The sequence below is a fragment of the Tasmannia lanceolata genome, unplaced genomic scaffold (assembly GCF_043159265.1).
Source record: "Tasmannia lanceolata isolate RefF3 unplaced genomic scaffold, GAP_Taslan_0.1 ptg000037l, whole genome shotgun sequence".
In the NCBI taxonomy this organism is placed as follows: Eukaryota; Viridiplantae; Streptophyta; class Magnoliopsida; order Canellales; family Winteraceae; genus Tasmannia; species Tasmannia lanceolata.
This window is the reverse complement of record NW_027518714.1, coordinates 55,123,573-55,145,000: the sequence shown is the minus strand read 5'-3', so window position 1 is coordinate 55,145,000 and position 21,428 is coordinate 55,123,573. Positions and strand designations below refer to the sequence as shown.

At 38.1% G+C, this 21,428-nt stretch overlaps 2 protein-coding genes across 5 annotated transcripts in view; one reads left to right on the top strand and one right to left on the bottom strand.

Annotated features, from left to right (window-relative positions):
• LOC143862533 (aspartokinase 2, chloroplastic-like) overlaps positions 1–6,849 on the top strand; it is a 30,872-nt gene extending 24,023 nt beyond the window's left edge. For both annotated transcript variants that reach the window (XM_077373607.1, XM_077373606.1), the window contains exons 12-14: positions 622–738; positions 6,309–6,371; positions 6,511–6,849. In XM_077373607.1, coding sequence (XP_077229722.1) covers positions 622–738; positions 6,309–6,371; positions 6,511–6,654 — 324 coding nt within the window. In that variant the 3' untranslated portion in view covers positions 6,655–6,849. The remainder of the gene's footprint in view (positions 1–621; positions 739–6,308; positions 6,372–6,510) is intronic.
• Positions 6,850–11,030: 4,181 nt separating this feature from the next.
• LOC143862330 (auxin response factor 2B-like) lies at positions 11,031–20,292 on the bottom strand. 3 transcript variants are annotated; one of them, XM_077373357.1, is made up of 15 exons: positions 19,536–20,292; positions 19,291–19,403; positions 19,005–19,100; positions 18,858–18,914; positions 18,610–18,765; positions 18,429–18,513; positions 17,292–17,382; positions 17,034–17,198; positions 15,810–15,929; positions 15,614–15,689; positions 15,371–15,539; positions 14,140–15,074; positions 13,176–13,366; positions 12,688–12,897; positions 11,031–11,373 (listed from the first exon to the last, which is right to left on the bottom strand). In XM_077373357.1, the coding sequence occupies exons 1-14, from the start codon at positions 19,690–19,692 to the stop codon at positions 12,717–12,719; spliced, it is 2,592 nt and encodes an 863-aa protein (XP_077229472.1). In that variant the 5' UTR covers positions 19,693–20,292; the 3' UTR covers positions 11,031–11,373; positions 12,688–12,716. The 3 variants fall into 3 exon arrangements, with proteins under 3 accessions (XP_077229472.1, XP_077229471.1, XP_077229473.1); XM_077373356.1 differs by having other exon boundaries at positions 11,031–11,354; positions 19,536–20,291; XM_077373358.1 differs by having other exon boundaries at positions 11,031–11,354; positions 14,140–14,765; positions 19,536–20,290.
• Positions 20,293–21,428: the final 1,136 nt, after the last annotated feature.

The window sequence follows — 21,428 nt, the reverse complement described above, 5'->3', positions numbered from 1 at the left end:
TTTCTGGCTACATTCAACTTTGCATATCATTTTCTATCTGGTGTGGTGGGGATAAATATTAAAACTGTCGGTCGTGCCCCCTTCATGGTACATGTGGCTATTGTACAGTGAGCGGGATCATCCATTTGGTGGGCCTGACCATGTATTGGCCATGGTTCAAAACATCACACCAATCAAATGATCCATATGCTCGGTCAATGGATTTTGGCTGTTACCAGCCATTTTTGGCTGCGAATTGGACAGTTAGGATTACGTGATGGATGTAACTCTGGAATTGATGAAAAATAAGAAAGATAAATAGATGCAACTTTGGGCCAGGGCCTTGTGGATGATAATAGATAGAAAGGCATATGGTTTTCTGACCACCCAGGCGGATAGAAAACCTCTTTGATATAATCAAACGTCTTGGGAGGTGCAGTTATCTCAAACTTTAAACATTTTCTCGTTCCTTCTTGGTGAACGTACTGGTTAACCGGAAGTGACCTTGATTCTTTCTAAGTCTTCTAATCACCACACTGTTATTGTTCAGTAGATTTTCATTACTTAAAAGGCATAGGCTCTTTCTGTTACTCATTGGTGTTGCTATCTAAAGCCCATCTGGACCTTTTTCATGGCTGACAGGAACTTGACCATGTAGTAGAAGAACTCGAGAAAATTGCAGTTGTGAATCTCCTTCAGCACAGATCGATAATCTCTCTTATTGGAAATGTTCAAAGGTCTTCATTGATACTAGAGAAGGTGTGGCCTGTTATTCTATATGCTCGCACAAATTCTTTTCCCATTTTATTCTCTTGGGTGCTCTGATAAATTATCTGTCATCATTTGATTTTAATTATTTGATAAACTGAATTACGTACTTGCTCATTAGCATTCTATCCTTGCTGAACTTCTGAATGATGATAGTTTAAGGCTGGCCAGCTTGTCTACTCTTTCTGAAATGGACTCAGTGATTGTGCACTCATAACGCATGGGAATTCTGTTGTCCCCACCTCTAGGGGATGTTAGTGTTCAGTCCACTCTGTTTCCTACGAAGCCTCCATAGTCATGCTTTGTGTCGCTCAATTCTCCTCTCCCACAGCCACATTGACCCATTTCTTCCTCTCTTGCTACCTCCTCTCTCCCCCTAACCACAACAAAAACAAAATGATGATATTACTTAAGGACTCCCATGTTTTGACAGTGATATTACTCACTTCATTGAACACTTTTCTTATTGCCGGTTGATAGTTTTTTGTGAATTGCATACATGGGTTTAAACTTCGGCTGACATGTTTCTGTGGGGATCGTACTGAAACCCCTTGAAGTTAAATCATTACAAGATGTCGGCCGAAATTTTGGCCGACATAGACACGTTTCAGCTTGTTTCGGTCATGTCGACTTAGATGTTACCGACTAAGTATATCAGTTGATTTCTGTCGACTTGACCAAAGTCGACCAAGAACCCTTTTTTGAAGAAAAAGAGGTTGGTGATTTTTTTTATTGTTAAATGCATGAAACATTGTACAAATGCATCAACAGCAACATATTGATGCATTCACACACTGATTTGTTGGAAGGTTTGAATGATTTCTTTGGGGTTTGAAAATTGTGAAAACCCATTTTTCAAAAAAAAAAAGAAAAAAGAAAAAAGACTAATGCATCTTTTCTTCTAATATTTTATATATCGAAGGTTTGTGCTGGATCTACGGATTGATGGAGTTGCATTATTTTTTCCTATCCAAAATTATATTTTTTCATTACAAAATGCTTTAAAATAGGGAAAAGAATTACATATTACGAATATTTGATAAAATAAAGCATCCAAAAATACAAATTAAGCTCTAAATATTCCAAAAATGAAGAGTGGTTGCCCGATGTATAGAATGGTATGATTTCACAATTTTCTTTTGAAAAAATATTTTTATTTGATTTTTATTATTAAAATTATTAGAAAATAGTAAATAATTGTAAAAATCATGCAAAAACATAATGGACGAGGAAATTATAAAGGGAGATAAAGATCATAATGCATGTTATTGAATTATTAGATAATGATTTTATAATTTTATAATTAATTTTGCATTTTTTTTTTTTAAATGAAGAGCTATATAGTTTAAAAAATAATAACAAAAATCAAAGCATTTGTAAGCTTGGTCATGCTTTTTTTTACACAATTTTTTTTTAACGGGAGCCAATTTCATTAAAAAACAATACGGAGATGGTCAATACAAGAGGAAAGAAAGAAGGACAATAAAGAAAAATACAGAAATGAAAGCAGAGAAGAAGAGGCAACACTAGCGCTCAAGGGGGAAGGGAATTGAGCAACGCTAGAGCTTCTTTGGAAACACCCTTCCTAGCGATGCGATCGGGAGGGAATCAAACAAAAAATTTATCTTATATTTTCCCATAGTTTTCTTTTTGTAATTTTTAATAAGTATTAAACAATAATTTTAAACATAAAAATGTGGAAAAAATAACAGAAGTTTAGGCATAGTAAACGTGGAGTAGGGATTCTGTTGTGATCATATTTCAGTGTTCGTTGGAAAAGAATTAGCAGAACTTTGTGCTTTTGTAGAGTAGATAAGGGGCAATAACATAGACGTAGTGGAGAAAATGACATAGAAGTATCCTTTTTTGCCATTTAGTGTACTATGAGGGGTCTACTAATATGTGTTGCATAATTATCTTTATATGAATTGCATGTGATATGTGGTTTGTATGTATAATATATAAATAGTGGGTTTATGTATTATATGTTATTTGTAAGTAATATGATATATATTAGTATGTGTGTGTGTGTTTTATGAGTTAGTATTTGTTATAAACTTATATGAGTTATAGGATATAGATTGCGGGTGAGGTTTTGGGTCGTTGTGTATTACAGTTTAGAACTTATGACTGACCTTTGGAGTATCCGTATGGACTTTTATGATACATTGATAGTGACACTATCTCTAGGAAGTGTAGTCACACTTCTATTATATGGACTTTTATGGTACATTGATAGTCACTACCTCTAGCAAGTGTAGTCACACTTCTATTACATTGATTCCAAAATAGAGCGGTAACAGAGATAAAAGACTATAGACCCATAAGCTTGGTGTGCAGACTATACAAGATTATAGGGGTAATTGGGGAGGTTATCTCTTAGTTCCAATGGGCATTCTTGGAAGGATGATTGGTTTTCTTATTGCTAACGAGTGATGATTCTAGGAAGAAAAAACGGTCATTATTTGCAAAGTGGATATGTAGAAGGCATACGACATGGTTGATTGGGAATTTGTGTAGTTCCTTATGGGTAGAATGATATTTGAGAGTCAGTGGTGAAGATAGGTCATGCATTGTATCTCGTTACCTCACTAATCCACTTCTATCCATGTTAAAGTCATGAGATTCGTCAAAGAGTTTGAAGGGCCTTTGACTAGAGAAGCTGTTATCACCCTTATTCACTTTTGTAGGCGAAGGGCTTTGTATACTCATCTCCGAGGCAATAGAGTTAGGTCTGATCAAAGGCTTTTCTGCGAGAAGGCACAACCTGATTGTTTCCCAGTTGCAATTTGCAGATGACAAACTTTTATGGATACTTTCGAGAAACAACGTTATACTGAGGAAGTTCTTGTGGTGGTTTGTAGAGGTGTCCGGATCAATGATGAATGGAGGAAACAGTATGTTGATGGTGGTTAATATGAAGATGCGGGTAGTGGAAGAACTTGCAATGGTGTTCAGGTACAACGTAGATAAGCTTCTTATTCCTTGTGTTTTCCTCTTGGCTTGGGCTTATTGGACCTAGTGATTGAATGAATTGCAGGGAGAGTGTTACTTTGGAAGAAAAGGTATTTGTCATCTTGCAAAATGTTTACACTTATCAAAGTGGTAGTGAATCTTTATACATCGTTTTAATATTCCAGTAGCTGTCAAAGCGTATTAGAAAGCCCAGAGAGATTTTCTTTGGGAAAGAAAAGACAGAGAAAGAAAATGAAGCACTTAATCAATTGGGAGGTGTTGTGTTACCCTGAGGATTGGTAACATTTATTTTAGGAATAATCCTCTTCTTGAAAAACGTATTTGAAGATTGGGGAGAAAACGGTTGACCTTTGGAGTAATATCATTTCAAGTATGGGGATGGGTGGGGAAGCCCAAAGAGATTTCTTTTGAAAAAGAAAAGACAGTGAAAATGAAGCACTCAAAGGAGGTAGACGACTGGTAACATTAATTTGAGAAGCAATGCTCTTCTTGGAAAACATATTTGGATATTGGGGGAGAAAACAATTGGGCCTTTGGAGTAATATCATTTCAAGTATGGGGATGGATGGGGAAGCCCAAAGAGATTTCTTTGGGAAGGAAAAGACTGTGAAAATGAAGCACTCAAAGGAGGTTGAGGATTGGTAACATTAATTTGAGAAGCAATGCTCTTCTTGGAAAACATATTTGGAGATTGGGGGAGAAAGCGGTTGAACTTTGGAGAAATATCATTTCAAGTATGGGGATGAGTGAGGTGGGCGGGTAGGTCAAAAGTTACTTAGGGGATGGAGGCTCGAGGGCATGTGGGTCTGTGTGTAGGATCGAAGAGTTTTTCTTATCATTTACTAGTTTGGGGTTGGAACTGGGGCGGAGATAAGATTTCGTCAAGATTTGTGGTTGGCTTGTGTTCCTTTATGCTATGCCTATCTGGGTCTCTATAGGTTAGTTGGTGAGAAGGGATTGGTTGGCTCATGTTCCTTTATGCTATGCTTATCTGGGTCTCTATAGGTTAGTTGGTGAGAGGGGATGTCATGTTGTGGACTGTTGTGAGAATGGGGTGGTGTGAGGATGGGTGTTCTGTCGTAATTTTAAGAATACCTTCTTAGTCTGTTAGATGATATTTTTGTGTCTTTTTCCAAGGATAGGACGGTCTGGGCTCCTTAACCTAGCAATGGGAAAAATATTGAGCCGAAAATACACCATATTTTTTGTTGGATGAAGTGTGGGAGTCTTATGCACCGTCCAAGATTTAAAGGTTTTGTCAGACGCTATTTCTTCAAAAGATAAAACACCATTGATGTGCTAAAGAGAACGCTTCGGAAAGACAAAATGAAGTGTGTTGTGCAAAAAGAGATGAAAATTTTTGTAATCATATTTTGATCCATTTTGATGTGACAAGATTCATATTCTCGTACGCTATATTCGATATCCTCTAGCCATTTCTAGATTCCTTTGTGAAGTTATTGGAGTGGCATTGCTCCCACCTTGGGGAGAAAGGTCAGATACTTTGGCTCACGGTGCCTTTCATCATTGCATGGACTTTGTGGATCAAGGAGAAGCAAAGGTCTTTTGGGGGGAAAGAGAATGTCATTGATTGGGTTGTTGTGAAGGTTAAAAACATTTTTTTCTTTTCGTGGGCAATGCTGAGAAACGGGTATGGGCTACTCTATCCAGGACCTCTATTGAAAATGGGAGGTGATTATTGTTCATAGAATAGGTAATGAGGAAGCCCAAGTGGATCTCTCTCTCTCTCTCTCTCTCTCTCTCCTCATACTGAAATTCAATGGTGCCTCTATGGGGAACCTAAGCCCAGTCGTTAGAAATCATTTGGGGGAAGTTGTGTTTGCGTTTTCGGGGCCAATTGGGTGGAAGGATTCCAAGGAGGTGGAAGCTCGAGCACTCCTTATATAGGCCTCAAGTTGTATGTGAGTGACATCAGTGGTACTCTCCTTGGCTTGGCCAAGAATGTGTTCTTCGGGTCCTCGGAGGCTTGATGCCACTTTGATGAGACTAAAGAGATCACCATTTAAACAAATTTTCCTTCTCTTATATTCCTCATAGTGCCAACAAGGTGGTGGATGCCCTTGCCAGAGGGTTGTTCATATAGATACGTTGTGTGTGAGGCAATCTCGGTGCTAATCTACTTTCCTTTTTTAGCTTCATGAAATTGTTATTTCACTATTGCAAAATGAAAGCTATAATAGCTACTTAGAAAAGTATAAAATAAAGAATGAGAACCAATATGAATCCCATATGTACTATACTCATTTGCACGCCCTCTATTGTCATTTTGCCATATTTTTTGGGTTAGGCTATAGATAGATGCTCCTTTATCATTCTTAAAAGGAAAAAATAAAACTAAAAAATTGTTTCCTTCAGCTTGCTTATATTTTCCGTTACAAAGCGCTTATATTATGTACTGCTTTTAATGATTAGATAGTTAAGTTCACTAGATCATGCTTAATTCTGAGTACCGAACCGTCTAAAGCTGAGGTCAACTACATGAATGGTTTAGACCAATTATGGCCGGCACCATTTGTACTATACATATTATTATAACTTGTTTGATTGATTGCATGTCATTGCAGGTATTCAACGTTCTTCAAACCAATGGAGTCAACGTCCAGATGATCTCTCAAGGAGCATCAAAGGTCTCTCTCTCTCTCTCTCTCTCTCTCTCTCTCTCTCTCTATATATATATATATATATATATATATATATATATATATATGCAGGTGAACATTATCATCCATGTCTTTATGATTCGAGTCCCCTACAACATTCATGCAGGTGAACATTTCTTTGATAGTGAATGATAGCGAAGCAGAGCAATGTGTGAGGGCACTCCATTCAACATTTTTCGAGAAATGCATCCTTTCTGAAATCGATACAGTAAATGGGTTCCAGAATGGTTCGCCAAGTAGACACTCATAAAATGCCCTTAGCTTACATTATCATCCATTTTTCTATGTATTATTGTGTCTCCTCAGTCTCTCCTATCAAGACATGGGGAAGGAATTGATATTATTATTCCATTTGTTGCGATTTAGGCTGCTAATTCTATTTTAACTATGTAACTCAAAAAAAATTATGTGCTTTTATGTTAGTTAAAGATGACACATACAAGTAGTTGCATTTTTTAAAAGAAACTTATTAAAACAAAGAGCTGCAAATACAAAAGGTGTAGAAAGATAAAATCTGCTCCCATATCTTGACATTGCTGCATTATCTTGAAAAAAAAGGAAGTCCCTGGATGGAAATGAATACATATGAAATGAGCATTCAGTGGCAGTCGCTTATTGATCAGCTACTTCATTTTTTTCCAGAGGGTAGCTAGCAAAACAGGACTGTGCTTGGAAAATGAAGACGAAATCCCATGTTGTAACACATGCGCAGGTGAGCTCGTATCCTTACAAAAAATAAACGACTTGAATTGACCAAATCATCTGTACTCTTTATTTTCAGAAGAAATCCCATTTTGAAAGTGTTTACTTCTTCTTCTTCTTCTCTTTACAGTAAATGTTCAGAAAACATGGCAACCTCATATGAGAATAAATTGGGAACACTACTCCCTAGTGATCAAATAGCATTAGCTGCCCGCAGGACAGAATATACTTCTTTTTATAGTTTTTCACTTTCTGAACTGTTCAGTTTATAGTGCCTATTACAGGACATCAATTTCAGATTGTTTTAGCTCTGTTTCCCAAAATCAGCCCTTTCATTTTTTATACTTTGTGAAGGGCTGAGATTAGCTGCATTTCGCGGCAACGGAGGTGAAACATCCATCAGTCATGCTAGGCGGTGAACCACCGATGAATAGCTTGGATCATTGAAAATGTGGCTTCCTCAATTTTACATATTTATTTTTGGGCGGAAAAATATATCGAACGCTACATAATTCATGATATGAAACAACCAATTATCCAAAAGCTTATATTTCAACACTCCTCATGTGAGTATTATCTTCTTCTTTTCTTTTTTTGAATGGTGAAGTGAGTATTATCTTTTTTTATGGCCATACACGTGAATTTTTAATACCAGAGAGTTGTTAGGGTTATTCCCAATACCTGCCATATGAAACAACCAATTACTCCAAAAGCTTAAGCAGTTACAGCTTGTATTATTTAGTGGTGCCCTTAGGGCACTCATTGGCAAAACCCTTCAATTATTTATACTTCAACATGATTATGAGGGACAATGCTGGATCCTAGGGTTACTCATTTGATGGTTCAGAAAAGGAAGCAGGTGTTACCAATGCCAAAATATTTTATTTCCATTTTTAAAGTTTTAACAAAACTTGAGGTATTCTAAACTGAAGGGCGCCCTTGCAACAAAAATGGTGAAAGGGCACACCCACCTGCTGCACATGGCCAGAGTGCTTTTATTATGACAGCAAGTCAGAGTATTTTGCACTTTGGCCATGTGCAGACAATGGGAGTGCCCTTTCACCCCTTTTTTGCCTAGGGTGCCCCTAAGTTTAGCATGCCTCTTAAAACTTTTAATAAAGCTTTATAAGGTTTCCATCACTTTAAAAAACATTTAGGGGGCGTTTGGATACGCAGATTTTAGAATCTGGGATTTCTACAAAATTGTAGCTAAGAGACGAGAAGAAGCGGACCAGTCGTTTTTGAGTCGTTTTTTACTTCTCGCCCTTCTTTCCATCAGCAAGAGAGTAGCATATCCTCCCATATTTCCAGGTTTTAGAATCTTAGGATGCAGGAGAGATTTTTAAAACTTGAATTTCTCACTTAACCCAAGAAATGCTATCAGGACAAGCATACAACAGCTTGATCATGAACCGTCTTTTACACTATTTTCAAACTAAAAACCTGGATTCTAAAATCCGTGTATCCAAACAACCCCTTAACACAACAATTTTTCTGGAAAAAACCGCGGACATAAAGTAGCAAAATGCATAAAAACGTTTTGTACACATGAAAATAAATAGACAAAAACATCCAATAAATGAGAACAAGAAAAAACAGGGTAATAAAAATAGCTTTTAAACGCCATCATCCTACCATTCAAAAAAAAAACGCCATCATCCTGTCAAGCAAACATACATGTTCTAAAGACTTTTATAAACGACCAAATTTTAAAGTAAATTGAAAGATGTTTTTTACAACGTTGTCCAATTAAAACATTATATTGTGAAATTTTTTAATCCAACATTTAAAGTAAACAAAAATATATCAGTAAATTCTAAGTTAACAATCCATAATTCAGTAATTTTTCATCATATTCTAATGACTAAATTATGAATAGAAACGTTAAAGCATTTTAGGAAACATTTTAGGAAACAAGTGATATGTGGAGTTCACATTCACTTGTAAGTTTTATTCCATCAATACAAACGGTTCATGAGCTAAGCTCATATAAGCTTATATGAGCTAGAGAGTTCAAACACATAGGCCCCACATTTTTTGTGGTGATCCGAACCATTCATTTGCAAGGCCCCCATCATAGATAGGGTGTGTACCAAAAATCAGGTCCATATTGGATCATCCTAACTCCTCCAATTTTGGAGGGAAAAAATGGACAGATTTGTCGGCTAACAGATTTGTCGGCTAACAGTGTACGTCCATTTTTCCATCCACTTTTGGATGAGTTAGGATGATCCTATGGACTTGATTTTTAGTACACACCCTATCTATATAAAGGCCTTCCAAACGAATGCTTTGGATCACCCAAAAAAATGTGGGACCCATGTGTTTGTGGAACTCCAGCTCATATAAGCTTCGTGAGAGAGAACAGCCACACGCAGCATATTCATGTATAATTGCCTCACAAATTTGAAAGGCATAAAAAATAAAATAAGTTTCTAAAGAGACAAAATGCATATTTTAAACAAAAAGTTTTGCCAACAAAAGGATTGGGCAGTAAAAAATCAACGTGCCCTTTAGTCCATCCAAATGTTCTTTATATTTCTTTTTCTAGGGAAATGTTATCATCACGAATGTATTTTGATGAGGGCACTCCACACTTTACTAAAAGTACAGTATGGCCCGCCCTATAGGATGATCCAAACCATCCATTGGATGAGCCACAGCCAAAATAGGTTATGCCCCAAAAATCATTTCCATAGGTTGATCCTAACCCTCTTATCTGAATGTTAGAGTGAATCCTCTATAGATCCGAGGGTTAGGATCAACCCCCAAAAATCATTTCCATAGGATGATCCTAATCCTCTAATGGACGGTTTGGATCATCCTATGGTGCAGCCCGTACAGTACTTCTAATTAAAATGAGTACCGCCCTCATCAAAAGACAGTAGGGCTGATAACATTACCCTTTTTCTATTGAGGGATGAATCACAAGTCTCAAATTAGAGGTGGTAGTAACATGCCCCTTGCAAAATTAGGTTTTACACGTACAAGCTTTTATGCGTTAGGAGTTGCCAGAGTGGATGTGTCAGTGTCGGCTCATTTTTTTCTGGTCCACATTCTCGGAAGCACTCTTTAACTCTCAATTAAGAAGGGAGCTGCTACCAAGACCACATTCTCTGTAGAGATTTTTTTTGAAGTACTACTCCGGCTCTGTTACTTCTTTTCCGCGGAAAGGAAAGTAAAGGATTTCGTTTTCCTTTCCTTTCCCGATGACATGGCAGAAGGGAAAGGAATGAAGAGGAAAAGGCTTCGTTTTCCATGGAAAGCAAATCTCAAGTAACAGGAAAAAAGTCAATTTCCACATCATTTTTAGCCTTTAAATAAAAAATTCCATATCTGATAATAGTTTTCCCCGGAAAAGAAGTGAACACAGAAATTCTGTCTTGTCATGGAAAAAGAGGGCTGTTTTCTAGGGAAAACAGCACCAGGGAAAAGAAGTGAACAGAGCCTATGGAAAAAAAAAATTACACATTAAAGTAGAAATAATAAATTCAAACTGGCCCCACAAAAAAAAGGAACAGGATGTAGACTATGTACCCAAGCAAACATATTTTGCATCAATATGAGCACATATCCCCACTCAAGCCCTCCCCACTCGACCTTTATTTTTAACAAAGCAGAAAGAGGAAGTAAAGAAACGGAGATAATTGCAAGGGGGGTGGGGAATAATTCAGTATGGTGGGAGAGGTCTCGATCACCGAAAGATGAGATAAATTTAATGTAAGTGGGTCCAAACTAAGGGCATCACTGACTAGTGAAAAATTAAAAAAAATAAAAAAAATCAAATATGCTCAAGGCCTCCTCATATCCCATTCAGGATTCAGACATTCCTTCAGTACAAAAAACACCCAACTGAGTAGTATTTATAAGCCATTACTATTAACATGTGATGGTGATGGTGATGGTGATGGTGGAGAGGAGAAGGAGAAAAAGGAAGGACCATTAAAATATGAATTACCTTCTGCCCCTTGGCTACATGGAAGAAAAGGAAAAGGCTATACAGAAAGTAGAATGAGAATGCAGGACAGACAGAAAGGCCCCACATAACAGGCTAAAGATGCATAGGAGGGATTTTGTGTGAGCAAAAAATCACAAATACATCCAAAACTGTTAGATATAAAAGGCCACCTTTTTTTTTTACTGCGGACGGCAAGGATTTTAACTGGATGACAGTGAAAGATGTAGCTTTTACTTGACACATCCTCATACCAAACACCTTTATATGCTCTTTGGCTACTACTTCAGTACCTGAAAAACATTCAAGAGACTAAAGATACATGAGCTCTGTCTTTTAATTCCTTTTTATTGGCAAGCTCACAGATAAGATAATCAAAATAATGCTGAGGAAAAGGAAGCAATCAACAGTTACATTCAAGGTGCAATATAAGATCCACGATTATCCGAATGATTTGGATGGAATTTCAGAATGCATGTATCATCACAAAAGCTACCAGCAGATACATAACCTAGAGTTTGTGGGTGATATGCAAAGCCGCACGACTGAGAAGTTAAATGAAGAAATGTATATAGAGACAACAAAAAGGAAAGTCACAAAATATTTAGGTGATTAATAAAATAAAGATAAATGAAAAATGACAACAAAATCCTTTAAAAGAATATGAGAGAAAAATGAAAAAAGTATACATTCATAAATATTTTGGTAAGGTGGGATTTCCCACAGCTATGAGAAGCCTGATATTGATTAAAAAAACAGTCGTGATGTAACATCCCACAGGTTCCCATCTATCCGTTAAAAAAGATTAAAACGGTCGTCCAACATTTAAAAGTTGAGGAAAAAAATGAAATTGCTAAAAAAAATCCAGTAAATAAGCATCGCTAATTACCACTAGATACAATAAAGATAAAAAACTGGTGGTTAAAAAAACAGATAATCAACTGATGCAATGTAGACTATGGACCATAGTTACCGGATTCACCATCCGCCTTCCGATCCGTGATCCGGGGTCGCACGATCCGAAACGTGGTTCACTAACGACCCGGATCGCCAAAAATGACGAACCGCGGCGACCCGTGGGAGAGAAAGAGAGAGAGATGCATATAGACTAGAAGAGAGATGGAGAGAGCTACAAATTTTATATACTTTGGGTTGAATTGGAACTAGAGCTTTATTTTGAAAAAAAAAAATGTAGGGCATACATGAGATTTTTTTATTTTTTTATTAAATGGATGTAGTGTGGAGTGTGGACTATGGAAGGATATTCATATATTCCAACGGGAACTTTCTTTTTGAAAAAATATGTATGACATACACGAGGTTTTTATATTTTTTGTATTAAATGTGTGTAGTGCGTACTATGGAATGACATTCTTATAAAAATATATGAAATTATATATATATATATACCCTCATCGTACCGCGTTCCGGACTACAATCGTACCCCGTACCCGTTCCCGTACTGCGTACCGGAACGAACCGCGATCCAGGTAACCTTGCTATGGACCATTTCTTTATTTAGCCTTATAAAAAGAGAAGGAAACGGTAGGCCGTACTGGAGCAAGCAATGGATGGTTCGTAATTTCTTCAGATGTCAAAGAAATGTGAGCTTAAGAATTCACTCACCATATCCCCGCCGCCCATGAGGGGAGAAGCTAGCAATTCTCTGGATTATCTGCCAGTGAAAGAAGTGGGCTTTTCGTTTCTTTTGCAGTTGCCCTTTGTTCTGCTACTGCCAGATTTTCTTCAATCCTCGGACACAAAGTTCCTGGGTTCATCCGCTGGACCTCTTCTCGCGTATAGATGAAAATCTTGCGTACCATGCTACAGAATTCCCTGTTTTCAGAGACAGATCTAGTCAGTCAAATCAGACGAGTTTAGCATTTTTTTTTTAATTTTCATTACAGAATTCCTTATAAATGCTGAGTTCCATATCATGCTATATTGATTAACTTAGATGCTTGGATTCATAAATGAAAAGGCAACTATATGTCAAGAAAAGATAACCAATCCATGATAGGCAACTAGATGTCAAGAGGAGATAACCAAAACCATGATAGCAAGGGACAAATCATAAAAGAAAAATAATATAAGCAAAAAAGACAGAAACTTACTGCCAGGGATCATCTCCAACAAGCATCATATCACCCTCATTGTCCGTGTATACAATCAGCCAATTTTTGTTGGGAGGCATCAACTCACCATCAAATTCAAACATCTGATCCAATTCAGCAATAAGTTCGTCATAGTCCTTAAATTTTGTAAGGTCAACAGATCTCCCAAGAGCAATTCCTTGCTTATGAACCTGAAAATCAATATAGCCAATGACTTCAGTCCAATGAAAACATCAAAGCAAGAGGAATCACATCTCTCTATTTCAAGGAATGCAGCAAAATATCATAGTAACAATTATTAGAAATGAATAACAGCACTTGACTTTGCTTGAACAGAACTTTTCAGCATTTTAAAATGGCTGTATGCTTATGTTACGCTTGGTGGTTAACTGCGAAGAATATTGACGCATTGATAGACTTTAAATGGAAGAAACCAAAGATGGTGTGTTTATTTAGAGAAAAGACAAACAGAGGTTTCACCGTCACTGATAAATAATGGTATACACATCTATTATGGATAAGTATTGGTATAAACACATTGATTATGGATAACCACTTAACTGTGAAATTTTTTTGAAGCAAAACAGCAGTCTCAGTGTCACAAATGTTCCTAAAGATAGACATCCATTCAATGAAGAGATCATAGGCCTATGTACATGATTTCCTTTAGTTTATTCTATTTGCATAAACGTGGTCCATCGCAAAAAGTAAGCATCATATGGAAAGGGCAAAGATATTCATCATCTCCCGTTTTTGCAAAAGCATTAAAAGTTCTCATGATTGGAATTGTCAAAAATATTTTGGTCATCATGAAAAATCTCCAAATGTTAAATGACAATCAAGCCACCTTAAAAATCGACCAGATTTCAAAAGCAGGTGACAAAAGCAGCATCTCTAAGAAAACCAAAAAGGATCAGAGTATAAAAATAGTTGTATGAGTGGACTCTTAATGAATAGAGAAAACCTTAGTGCAACTCCTGGTTGAACTGCCCTGAAGCTTGCCTTGAACATCTCTAGAAAGCTGTTGACACGGTTGCAAAGGCTTCTCCTGCTCACTTCCAGCAAGAGCTGTATCAGCCGACTTTGTACCTTTTGACCGCTCTGACTGTTGGTCAGATTCCAGTGCCTGTGGATTGTGCAACATGGGATGAGTATGGGACTCTGGCTCTTGGGTTGCATTGGAATGTAGTTGCGCTGGTTCAGCTGGTACAGGATTGCTATTCAGATGGATCCCAAAGAGCTTGCAGTTGCCTTCTCCTTTGGATTTTACAATCTCATGTTGTGGAAATGAGACAGTTTGAGAGTATACCCCTCTTGAAAGAGATGGTTTTTCAGAAGGGGATGGTGGCAGCAAAGGTAGCAACCAGTTTCCTGAATGTTGCTCAACTCCAAGACTCTGAAGCAGAGAATAGCCATGTCTAACACTTCCAGGTTTTTGGAAAGACATCTCTCTGGCATGTTCAGGAATCTTCAAACTAGAGTCCCTCATGTTCATTGAGGGGCTGGAAGGTGTCATGGGCCAAGAGCCTGGGACCAAGTTGAATTTGCCTTCACGGTCTTGAAAATGTTTCTTCAAGGGACTGGCATCATCTGTAGTTTGGCCAACAAAAGGAGGGAACCCATGTGAGTCACTAGGAGTTTGAAAGCCTGATAAAAGATCTGTACAAGTTAGTTCATTCCTAGTCATCGGCATCCAATTCTCTGATCCCAATCTTTTCTGAGCAGAAGCTATGTCAATTTTCTCATCATCTTGTAATAGGGGCCATGTAACTGGCTTTTGAGCAGTGTCTGAGTCATTACTGTCAGCGAAATTTCCTCTCAAGGTCGTCACTTCTTGACCTTGCAAGACCCTTGAAAATCCATGTACTTGTGAAGGGTCTATCATGGGCTTAGGTGGAGCTAAAAAATTCAACCAAGATATTTAAATTATGTAGTGTCAAAAAACAATAAGTTCAGTGAAACGATGCCCACACTCTCTTGCCTTAATAATGGCACATTTTGCTTTGTTTACGCGTTTCTAGTCAAGCTGTTAAACGCTATTACAATTCCCTATAAGCTATCAACAGCCATTCAGAAAAGCATTTAATAAATTGGAAAGTGTCACAACAAGCGAGTGCACAAGAGTGCAGATATCATTTTCCATAATTTAATAATACAAAAAAAAGGCATCTACAATAAGCAATTTAATATTATACCTTCTCTTGTAAGAACAGATGAATCAGGAGAAGAAGGCACTATGTTTGGTCGGGGCCTTTTAGGTCGAGGCATTGGAAGGGGATTTTGTGTAGGGGTCAAAGCAGGTTCTATTTTCCACGGAGAGACTCTATCAGGACGAGGAACTGAAGAGTTTTCATCCCATCGGACCTAAAAGTCAAAAGAGAGATATAGAATTACACTAGAGAATTAGAAGATGAACAGAGAATGTCGTCTAATATTACCTTGAGGGAACTCCATTTTGATCCTGGCCACTGGTTGGAATCAACATCTCCAATACCAACTATGGTGCCCGTAAACCTGCCACACGGATAACACAAGATGCATCAGAGAATAGATGATTTTCATGTCCGGAAATATTTCGCACCACTCGAGGAAGAATTTGTCACACGAATGGGCAAGAAATTGCGAATGTCATACCTCTGTTCTGGAGCTTCTTCGCCCTCAAATCTCATTTTGAATCTCATCCCTATAAAGTGGTTGTTTTTAACAGACTCCATATATTGGTCAAAAGGAACAATGAACTCCGATGGGCTTGTCCTGTAACATCAAATTTAGCACAACATGACCCTTAAATTAGAAACAAAAAGATAAAGACAGCTAAAAATATCAATCAAAAAAATACCTTCATCCTATAACATCAAATTTAGCACAACATGACCATTAAATTAGAAGGGTTTTGCTAACAAGTGCCCTAAGAGCACTTGTTAAGGGGCATTTAATTGCCCTTGGGATCATGATTTTACACATGTTTTGATAATAAAATCTCAAATGACGTGTAAAACTCTAAAATTATGTGTAAAATCATGATCCCAAAGGCAATTAAATGTCCCTTACAAGGTGCCCTTAGGGCACTCGTTAGCAAAACCCAAATTAGAAACAAGAGGATACGACAGCTGATCAATCTTAAAAATACCATGAATTAATGCTATAAGAAAAGCGGTATACTTTTCAAATAGTCCAATATCAATAAATAGATTCAACCCCATATATATTCAGACAACGACAAGTGTCCATGTTAGACACAGAAATAAGGTTCCATACAGGACAAACCTCAGCAAACTTGGCATGCCAACACATCATACATAATATGTTTATGTTGAAAGATACATTATTGTATAAAGGATTTGCTAGGGTCCACCGCAAAAGGCATTTCGCAAAGCGTCTGTTGCATGGGAGACCAGCCACATAGGCTCACTTTCCAACAGATTGTGTCATTATTCATGAGGTGGCTGCTCTCTCATGCAACAGACATTCTGCGAAATGCCTATTCTGATGGACCCTAGCAAATCCAATTGTATAAATATCAGTTCATCATAATCACAAAAAGGATACACGAAAATGCATTCATATATATGGAAGTGCTCCAAGAATAAGCAACCGATATACTAACAATACGAGAGAGAAAAACACGAAAGAAAATATAATTTGTCCTAAAATCCATGTCGACCTTCACCGGACAAAATTGGAAATAGCAATGAATAAAATGATAGAGCCCTGATTAAGTAGTTTCAAATACATCCTCATCTTACAGAATGGTGTAATATAATATGACCCAAATCGTAAAGATATCAAGCTCTGTTGTCATTTCACATAAAATAGGCTGCCTTTTAGCATAACATGCTCTATATACAGACCACACACCTGGGCTTGTAGTAAACAGTGAACATGGTTCCTGTTGAGACGGCATACGATGCTGTTGCAAGGACACCAAGGTGCATGCTATGACTTGATATGACTGAAGAAGGAACATTACTCTGCTGTCTCATAGCACGTCTTACACCAACACGAAGTTCACCGTTTTCGCCTCTAGAAACCACAAACAGTCGGTATTTGGGTATAAGCAAAAATTAGAGAACATGGAGAGTTGGAAACTAGGAAACATGAGAAAAGAAAACAGACCGTAAAAAGATAAAAGCATCTCCTGCAACAAGCCGCTTGGAGCTAACAAAGACACTCCAACCACTTTGAAGGAGGTGCCTCCTGGGTTGACCTGGCATTGACAAAACCATACAAAAAGATTCAAGATAATGTAATAAAAAAGAACAAATTTTATGCTGATAATTTACCAGTGCTACTTACTGCAAATAACCTAAAATCGGTAAGGAAGTTTGGTGCTACATTGACAATTGATGTGGACCACAGAAATGTATCGGTAACCATGCATTGTATGATTACTGTGTATGCTACTTCAGCTACTGTTTGAAAATCACGGATGGACTAGAAAATTTGACCAAGTTGAGTATGTTTGGCAAGGCCTCAAGTCCAAAGTTTAAAGTCCAATTCTATGAAACGTCCACCAATGTCAAACTTGGAAACAATTCAAGTGTTTCAAACTTTGATTTCGGATTCCCGACCATTTTACTCACTTCGATAATTCGCTATTTTGCTCAAGGCATATGGTTTCAAGCATTAGTTATTCCTGTAAATATCACATAATATATGCGCAAGCAATTATGGATTTGGTGATTTTTTTTTAAACCGGATAAAATATCCCTTTTGTTAATGTTCTATATAGCACCACTCTTGGCATCTAAATATTTGTGCTTTTGTTGCTAGCTGTAGTTGCTCTATAAAATAAATAATACCAAACAGGAAGAAAAAGGGGAAGTAAAAATGAGCCATTGACCAAATCATAAGTTGAAATGTGCCTAGTGTTTCAAAACACAAATACTAGAGAACACAACCACCAGTTAACAGAAAGGCAAGCAGAAGCAGCAAACGAAAGTACAAAATATGATACTTTAGCACCTAATGCATCTAGAACTGGTGAGATTCTCACACGGTAGTGCACCCTTAGTAAAAGATTAAAAGCTAGCACCGTGAGTAGAAGAAGAAACGCAAACATCAGGAGAGATCACCAAGATCAGCTACAAACCCAGTTAGACCTTAGATCATTGAGCAAAAACGAAGAGGAAGCGAATAAGCCTAAGACTTCTAGACTCAAGTCAAAGACAACCACTCCCAGGCACATTCACTCCCTCAACAGCCATAAACAAATGCAAGCGCTAAGTATGTAGCTTTTAACAGAACTATTACCGCGAAAGATATGGCGGAAACGCCACTCAGTTCCATGCAAATCCTTGGCGGCCAACTCCTGAGTTGGGGGTTGCTTACCCATGTCCTGATACAAAAAATAAGAGAAGCAAAATCAGATATATTTTCAAACCACAACACTCAAACAACAAAAAACAGCAAAAGCAAACGGGAAAAAACTAACCAGAGGCGGAAGGCACTCATCGGCATGGCGTCTCAGCACAGAGAATCCACCATGTGTGCTCGTATCTGAAGCGGTCAGCGTTTTGCAGAAGGAATGTACATGGGGGCGCTGAGGGGGAGCTGGAGCAGGCTCCTTCTCTACTGCAGTCTCATCTTGCTGGAGTCACACAGGATAGGAGTGAGTCTCAGGACAACTAACTATACAATCAAAACTAAAATCCAAGTAAACTGCAAAACATAGATCCATACCTTCTCTTCAGGAAGCAAAGTAACTTGTGCAAATACCTCATCTGTGTCCGGTTCAGCCTATTATTGACAAAACGAAAAAATTGAAATCGACTAAATCTCAAAACCCTAAAATCCTAACCCATCCAAAGGCACAGATTGAAGCCATACCTTCAATTCTACGTTCATTACACGGCAAAGTATCTTTGACAGGAGATTGTAAACAGGCATCTGCTGATCTGCGATCTGATTCGTGGACGCCTCAACCTAGATCACAAAAAACACGCTTCTAAGCTTAAGATGAAGCATCTCTCAAACCCAAAATAAAAAAACCAGGAAGACTAAAAGAACAGCTTCAAAAACCTCTAAAACTAAAGCAAAATAAAAATTACAAGGCAAAAAACAGCAAAAATTGAGGAAAAATAGATCCTGAGAGAAGAAAATCTCGAATTAATACCTGTTCTATATGCCCCTGTGGAAAGTAGAAAACTCTCTCACTTACTCGAGGAACTGTCACGAGCGGTCCGGCACAAGCGTGCCAGAGCTCTGTATAGAGAGAGTCCTCAGAATCTAAAATCAAAATCATTCAAACATGAAATCAGAATCAGAAGTAAAACTCAAATCAGAATCAGAACAAGATCTTAGCCTACGAAGATCAAAAATCAAATATCAAAGATCCAACCGAAACAACGCCGGAATTACCTTTTACGGCAGCCGGAGAAGCTGAAATCCGGCACGGCGGCTCCGGAACGGCCTTCCTTGCGATTCCGCCATCGTTTGGCTCGCTACAACCGGAAGAGAAACTCTCTCCTCTTCCACTACTACAATTCCCCTTCACAGAAACCTCGGAAGAAGCCATAACTTACAAAATCCTCAACAGATCTCACATCTGCACCTCCTCCTTCCGATTTTTCCTAATCCGAAACCTTACCAGCTCAAACAGCAGAAAAACCGATACAAAACGACAGAAAACCGATACTCCACCACAGATCTCACACCTTCAATTCCTCGATTCGGTCCTCACAACGAAGAACAGGAAATCCGAAACCCTACCAGTTTTAAACCACCTCAAAAACACAAAAAACTAAGACGAAAAAGCCGAAACTCTTCGAAACCTCCTCAAAAGCGATAATCACACCAAATCTGAAACCCTAACCATCTCAAAAGAACAAAATTCAACAGAAAAGAAGATTACGAAGCTCGAACTCAACAAAATCCCCCTCCGCAACAAATCTCACTCGAAAAAAACACACAAATCCGAAATCCTAACAAGCTCCAAACACGAAACTTGAAGAACAAAAGATCAAAATTCCACAATTCCTTAAAATCTATCTCAAAACAACCTTTCCTGAGACCCTAGCTCGAGAATTATGATCTCTCTCTCTCTATCTCTCTCTCACTCAGAAAAAACTCTTTAACAGACATTCATATGCCATAACCATCTCTCCTTGTATTTTCGTACTACAGTCATCGAATGCGCGACTTAACCGAGGGTGGTCAAAATCTTCATTCAATCATTTCAACCGCGGTCAAATTTCTAACCGGTTTAGAAAACCGGAAATCCCCGGTAACCGGGACATGTCAGCCGGTACCCTGCAAGTGTTCGAAAGCGACAAGTTTACATTGGGCCCCACAACCCCTAAAGTAGTAGCTCACTCCAACACTCAAACAGAGTTTACCCTAAATAAAGGACACGTGGCTAGTTTTTATTGGATAATTTGTAACAGTGTTTCTTAAACCGTTTAGCTTCCACGGAAAGCTGTACCGTTTTTGGGGGGAAGTCGCTTTGTCGAGAGCTATTAACAGGCAAGGCTTTAATTTAACTTTAATTCTAGTAGGACGGGGGCGCAGTTAACTACGGTTACTTTTTGGAGCCGGATATTTAACAATGGTGCACGGTTATGCTAACTTGCGCTTTCTGGGGGCCAGGACACGTGGCGCGTGGGAAGTGAAGGACAGTTTGGTGGGGACCAGAAAAGTCATACTTCTCGAGCGGAGTTTTTCTCGGGACTCAACAATCTCATGGGCTCTAGTGACATTAGAGGGGAAAATTACTATGAGATGTTCATACCGTGAGAAGCTTGTTAGAGGATTTTATAATCCGGGATTTGTGTGGAACTTTGTATATATATATATATATATATATATATATATATGAAAGTGTTTCTACTCGGTCCCCTAGATAAGCTTATCTACTCCTCCCTTTAAAAAAATACAGTGGGCCCACGCTGTTTGGATGATCCAAAGCATTCATTTGATAGGTCTTAACATAGATAGGGTGTGCCCAAAAAATCAGCATCAAAGGGTCATCCTAGCCCTTCGTTTTGTAGTGCCTTGTGGTGCCCAGAATGGACACATATAAACGTCCACGTTTATATGCGTCCATTTTGGACACGGTGTGCCCAACAAAACGAAGGGCTAGGATGACCCTTTGGTGCTGATTTTTTGGGCACACCCTATCTATGTTAAGACCTATCAAATGAATGCTTTGGATCATCCAAACAGCGTGGGCCCACTGTATTTTTTTAAAGGGAGGAGTAGATAAGCTTATCTAGGGGACCGAGTAGAAACACTTTCCTCTATATATATATATAT

Bases quoted from the DNA above. Each gene is read 5' to 3' on its own strand.
- LOC143862330 (XM_077373357.1), bottom strand. From the start codon at position 19,692: ATGGCTTCTTCCGAGGTTTCTGTGAAGGGGAATTGTAGTAGTGGAAGA. The intron at 17,383-18,428 runs GTAATAGTTCTG...TGTCAATGCCAG, and splicing joins TTTCCGCCATATCTTTCGCG to GTCAACCCAGGAGGCACCTC. The intron at 15,930-17,033 runs GTGTGTGGTCTG...TTGATGTTACAG, and splicing joins ACTGTTTACTACAAGCCCAG to GACAAGCCCATCGGAGTTCA.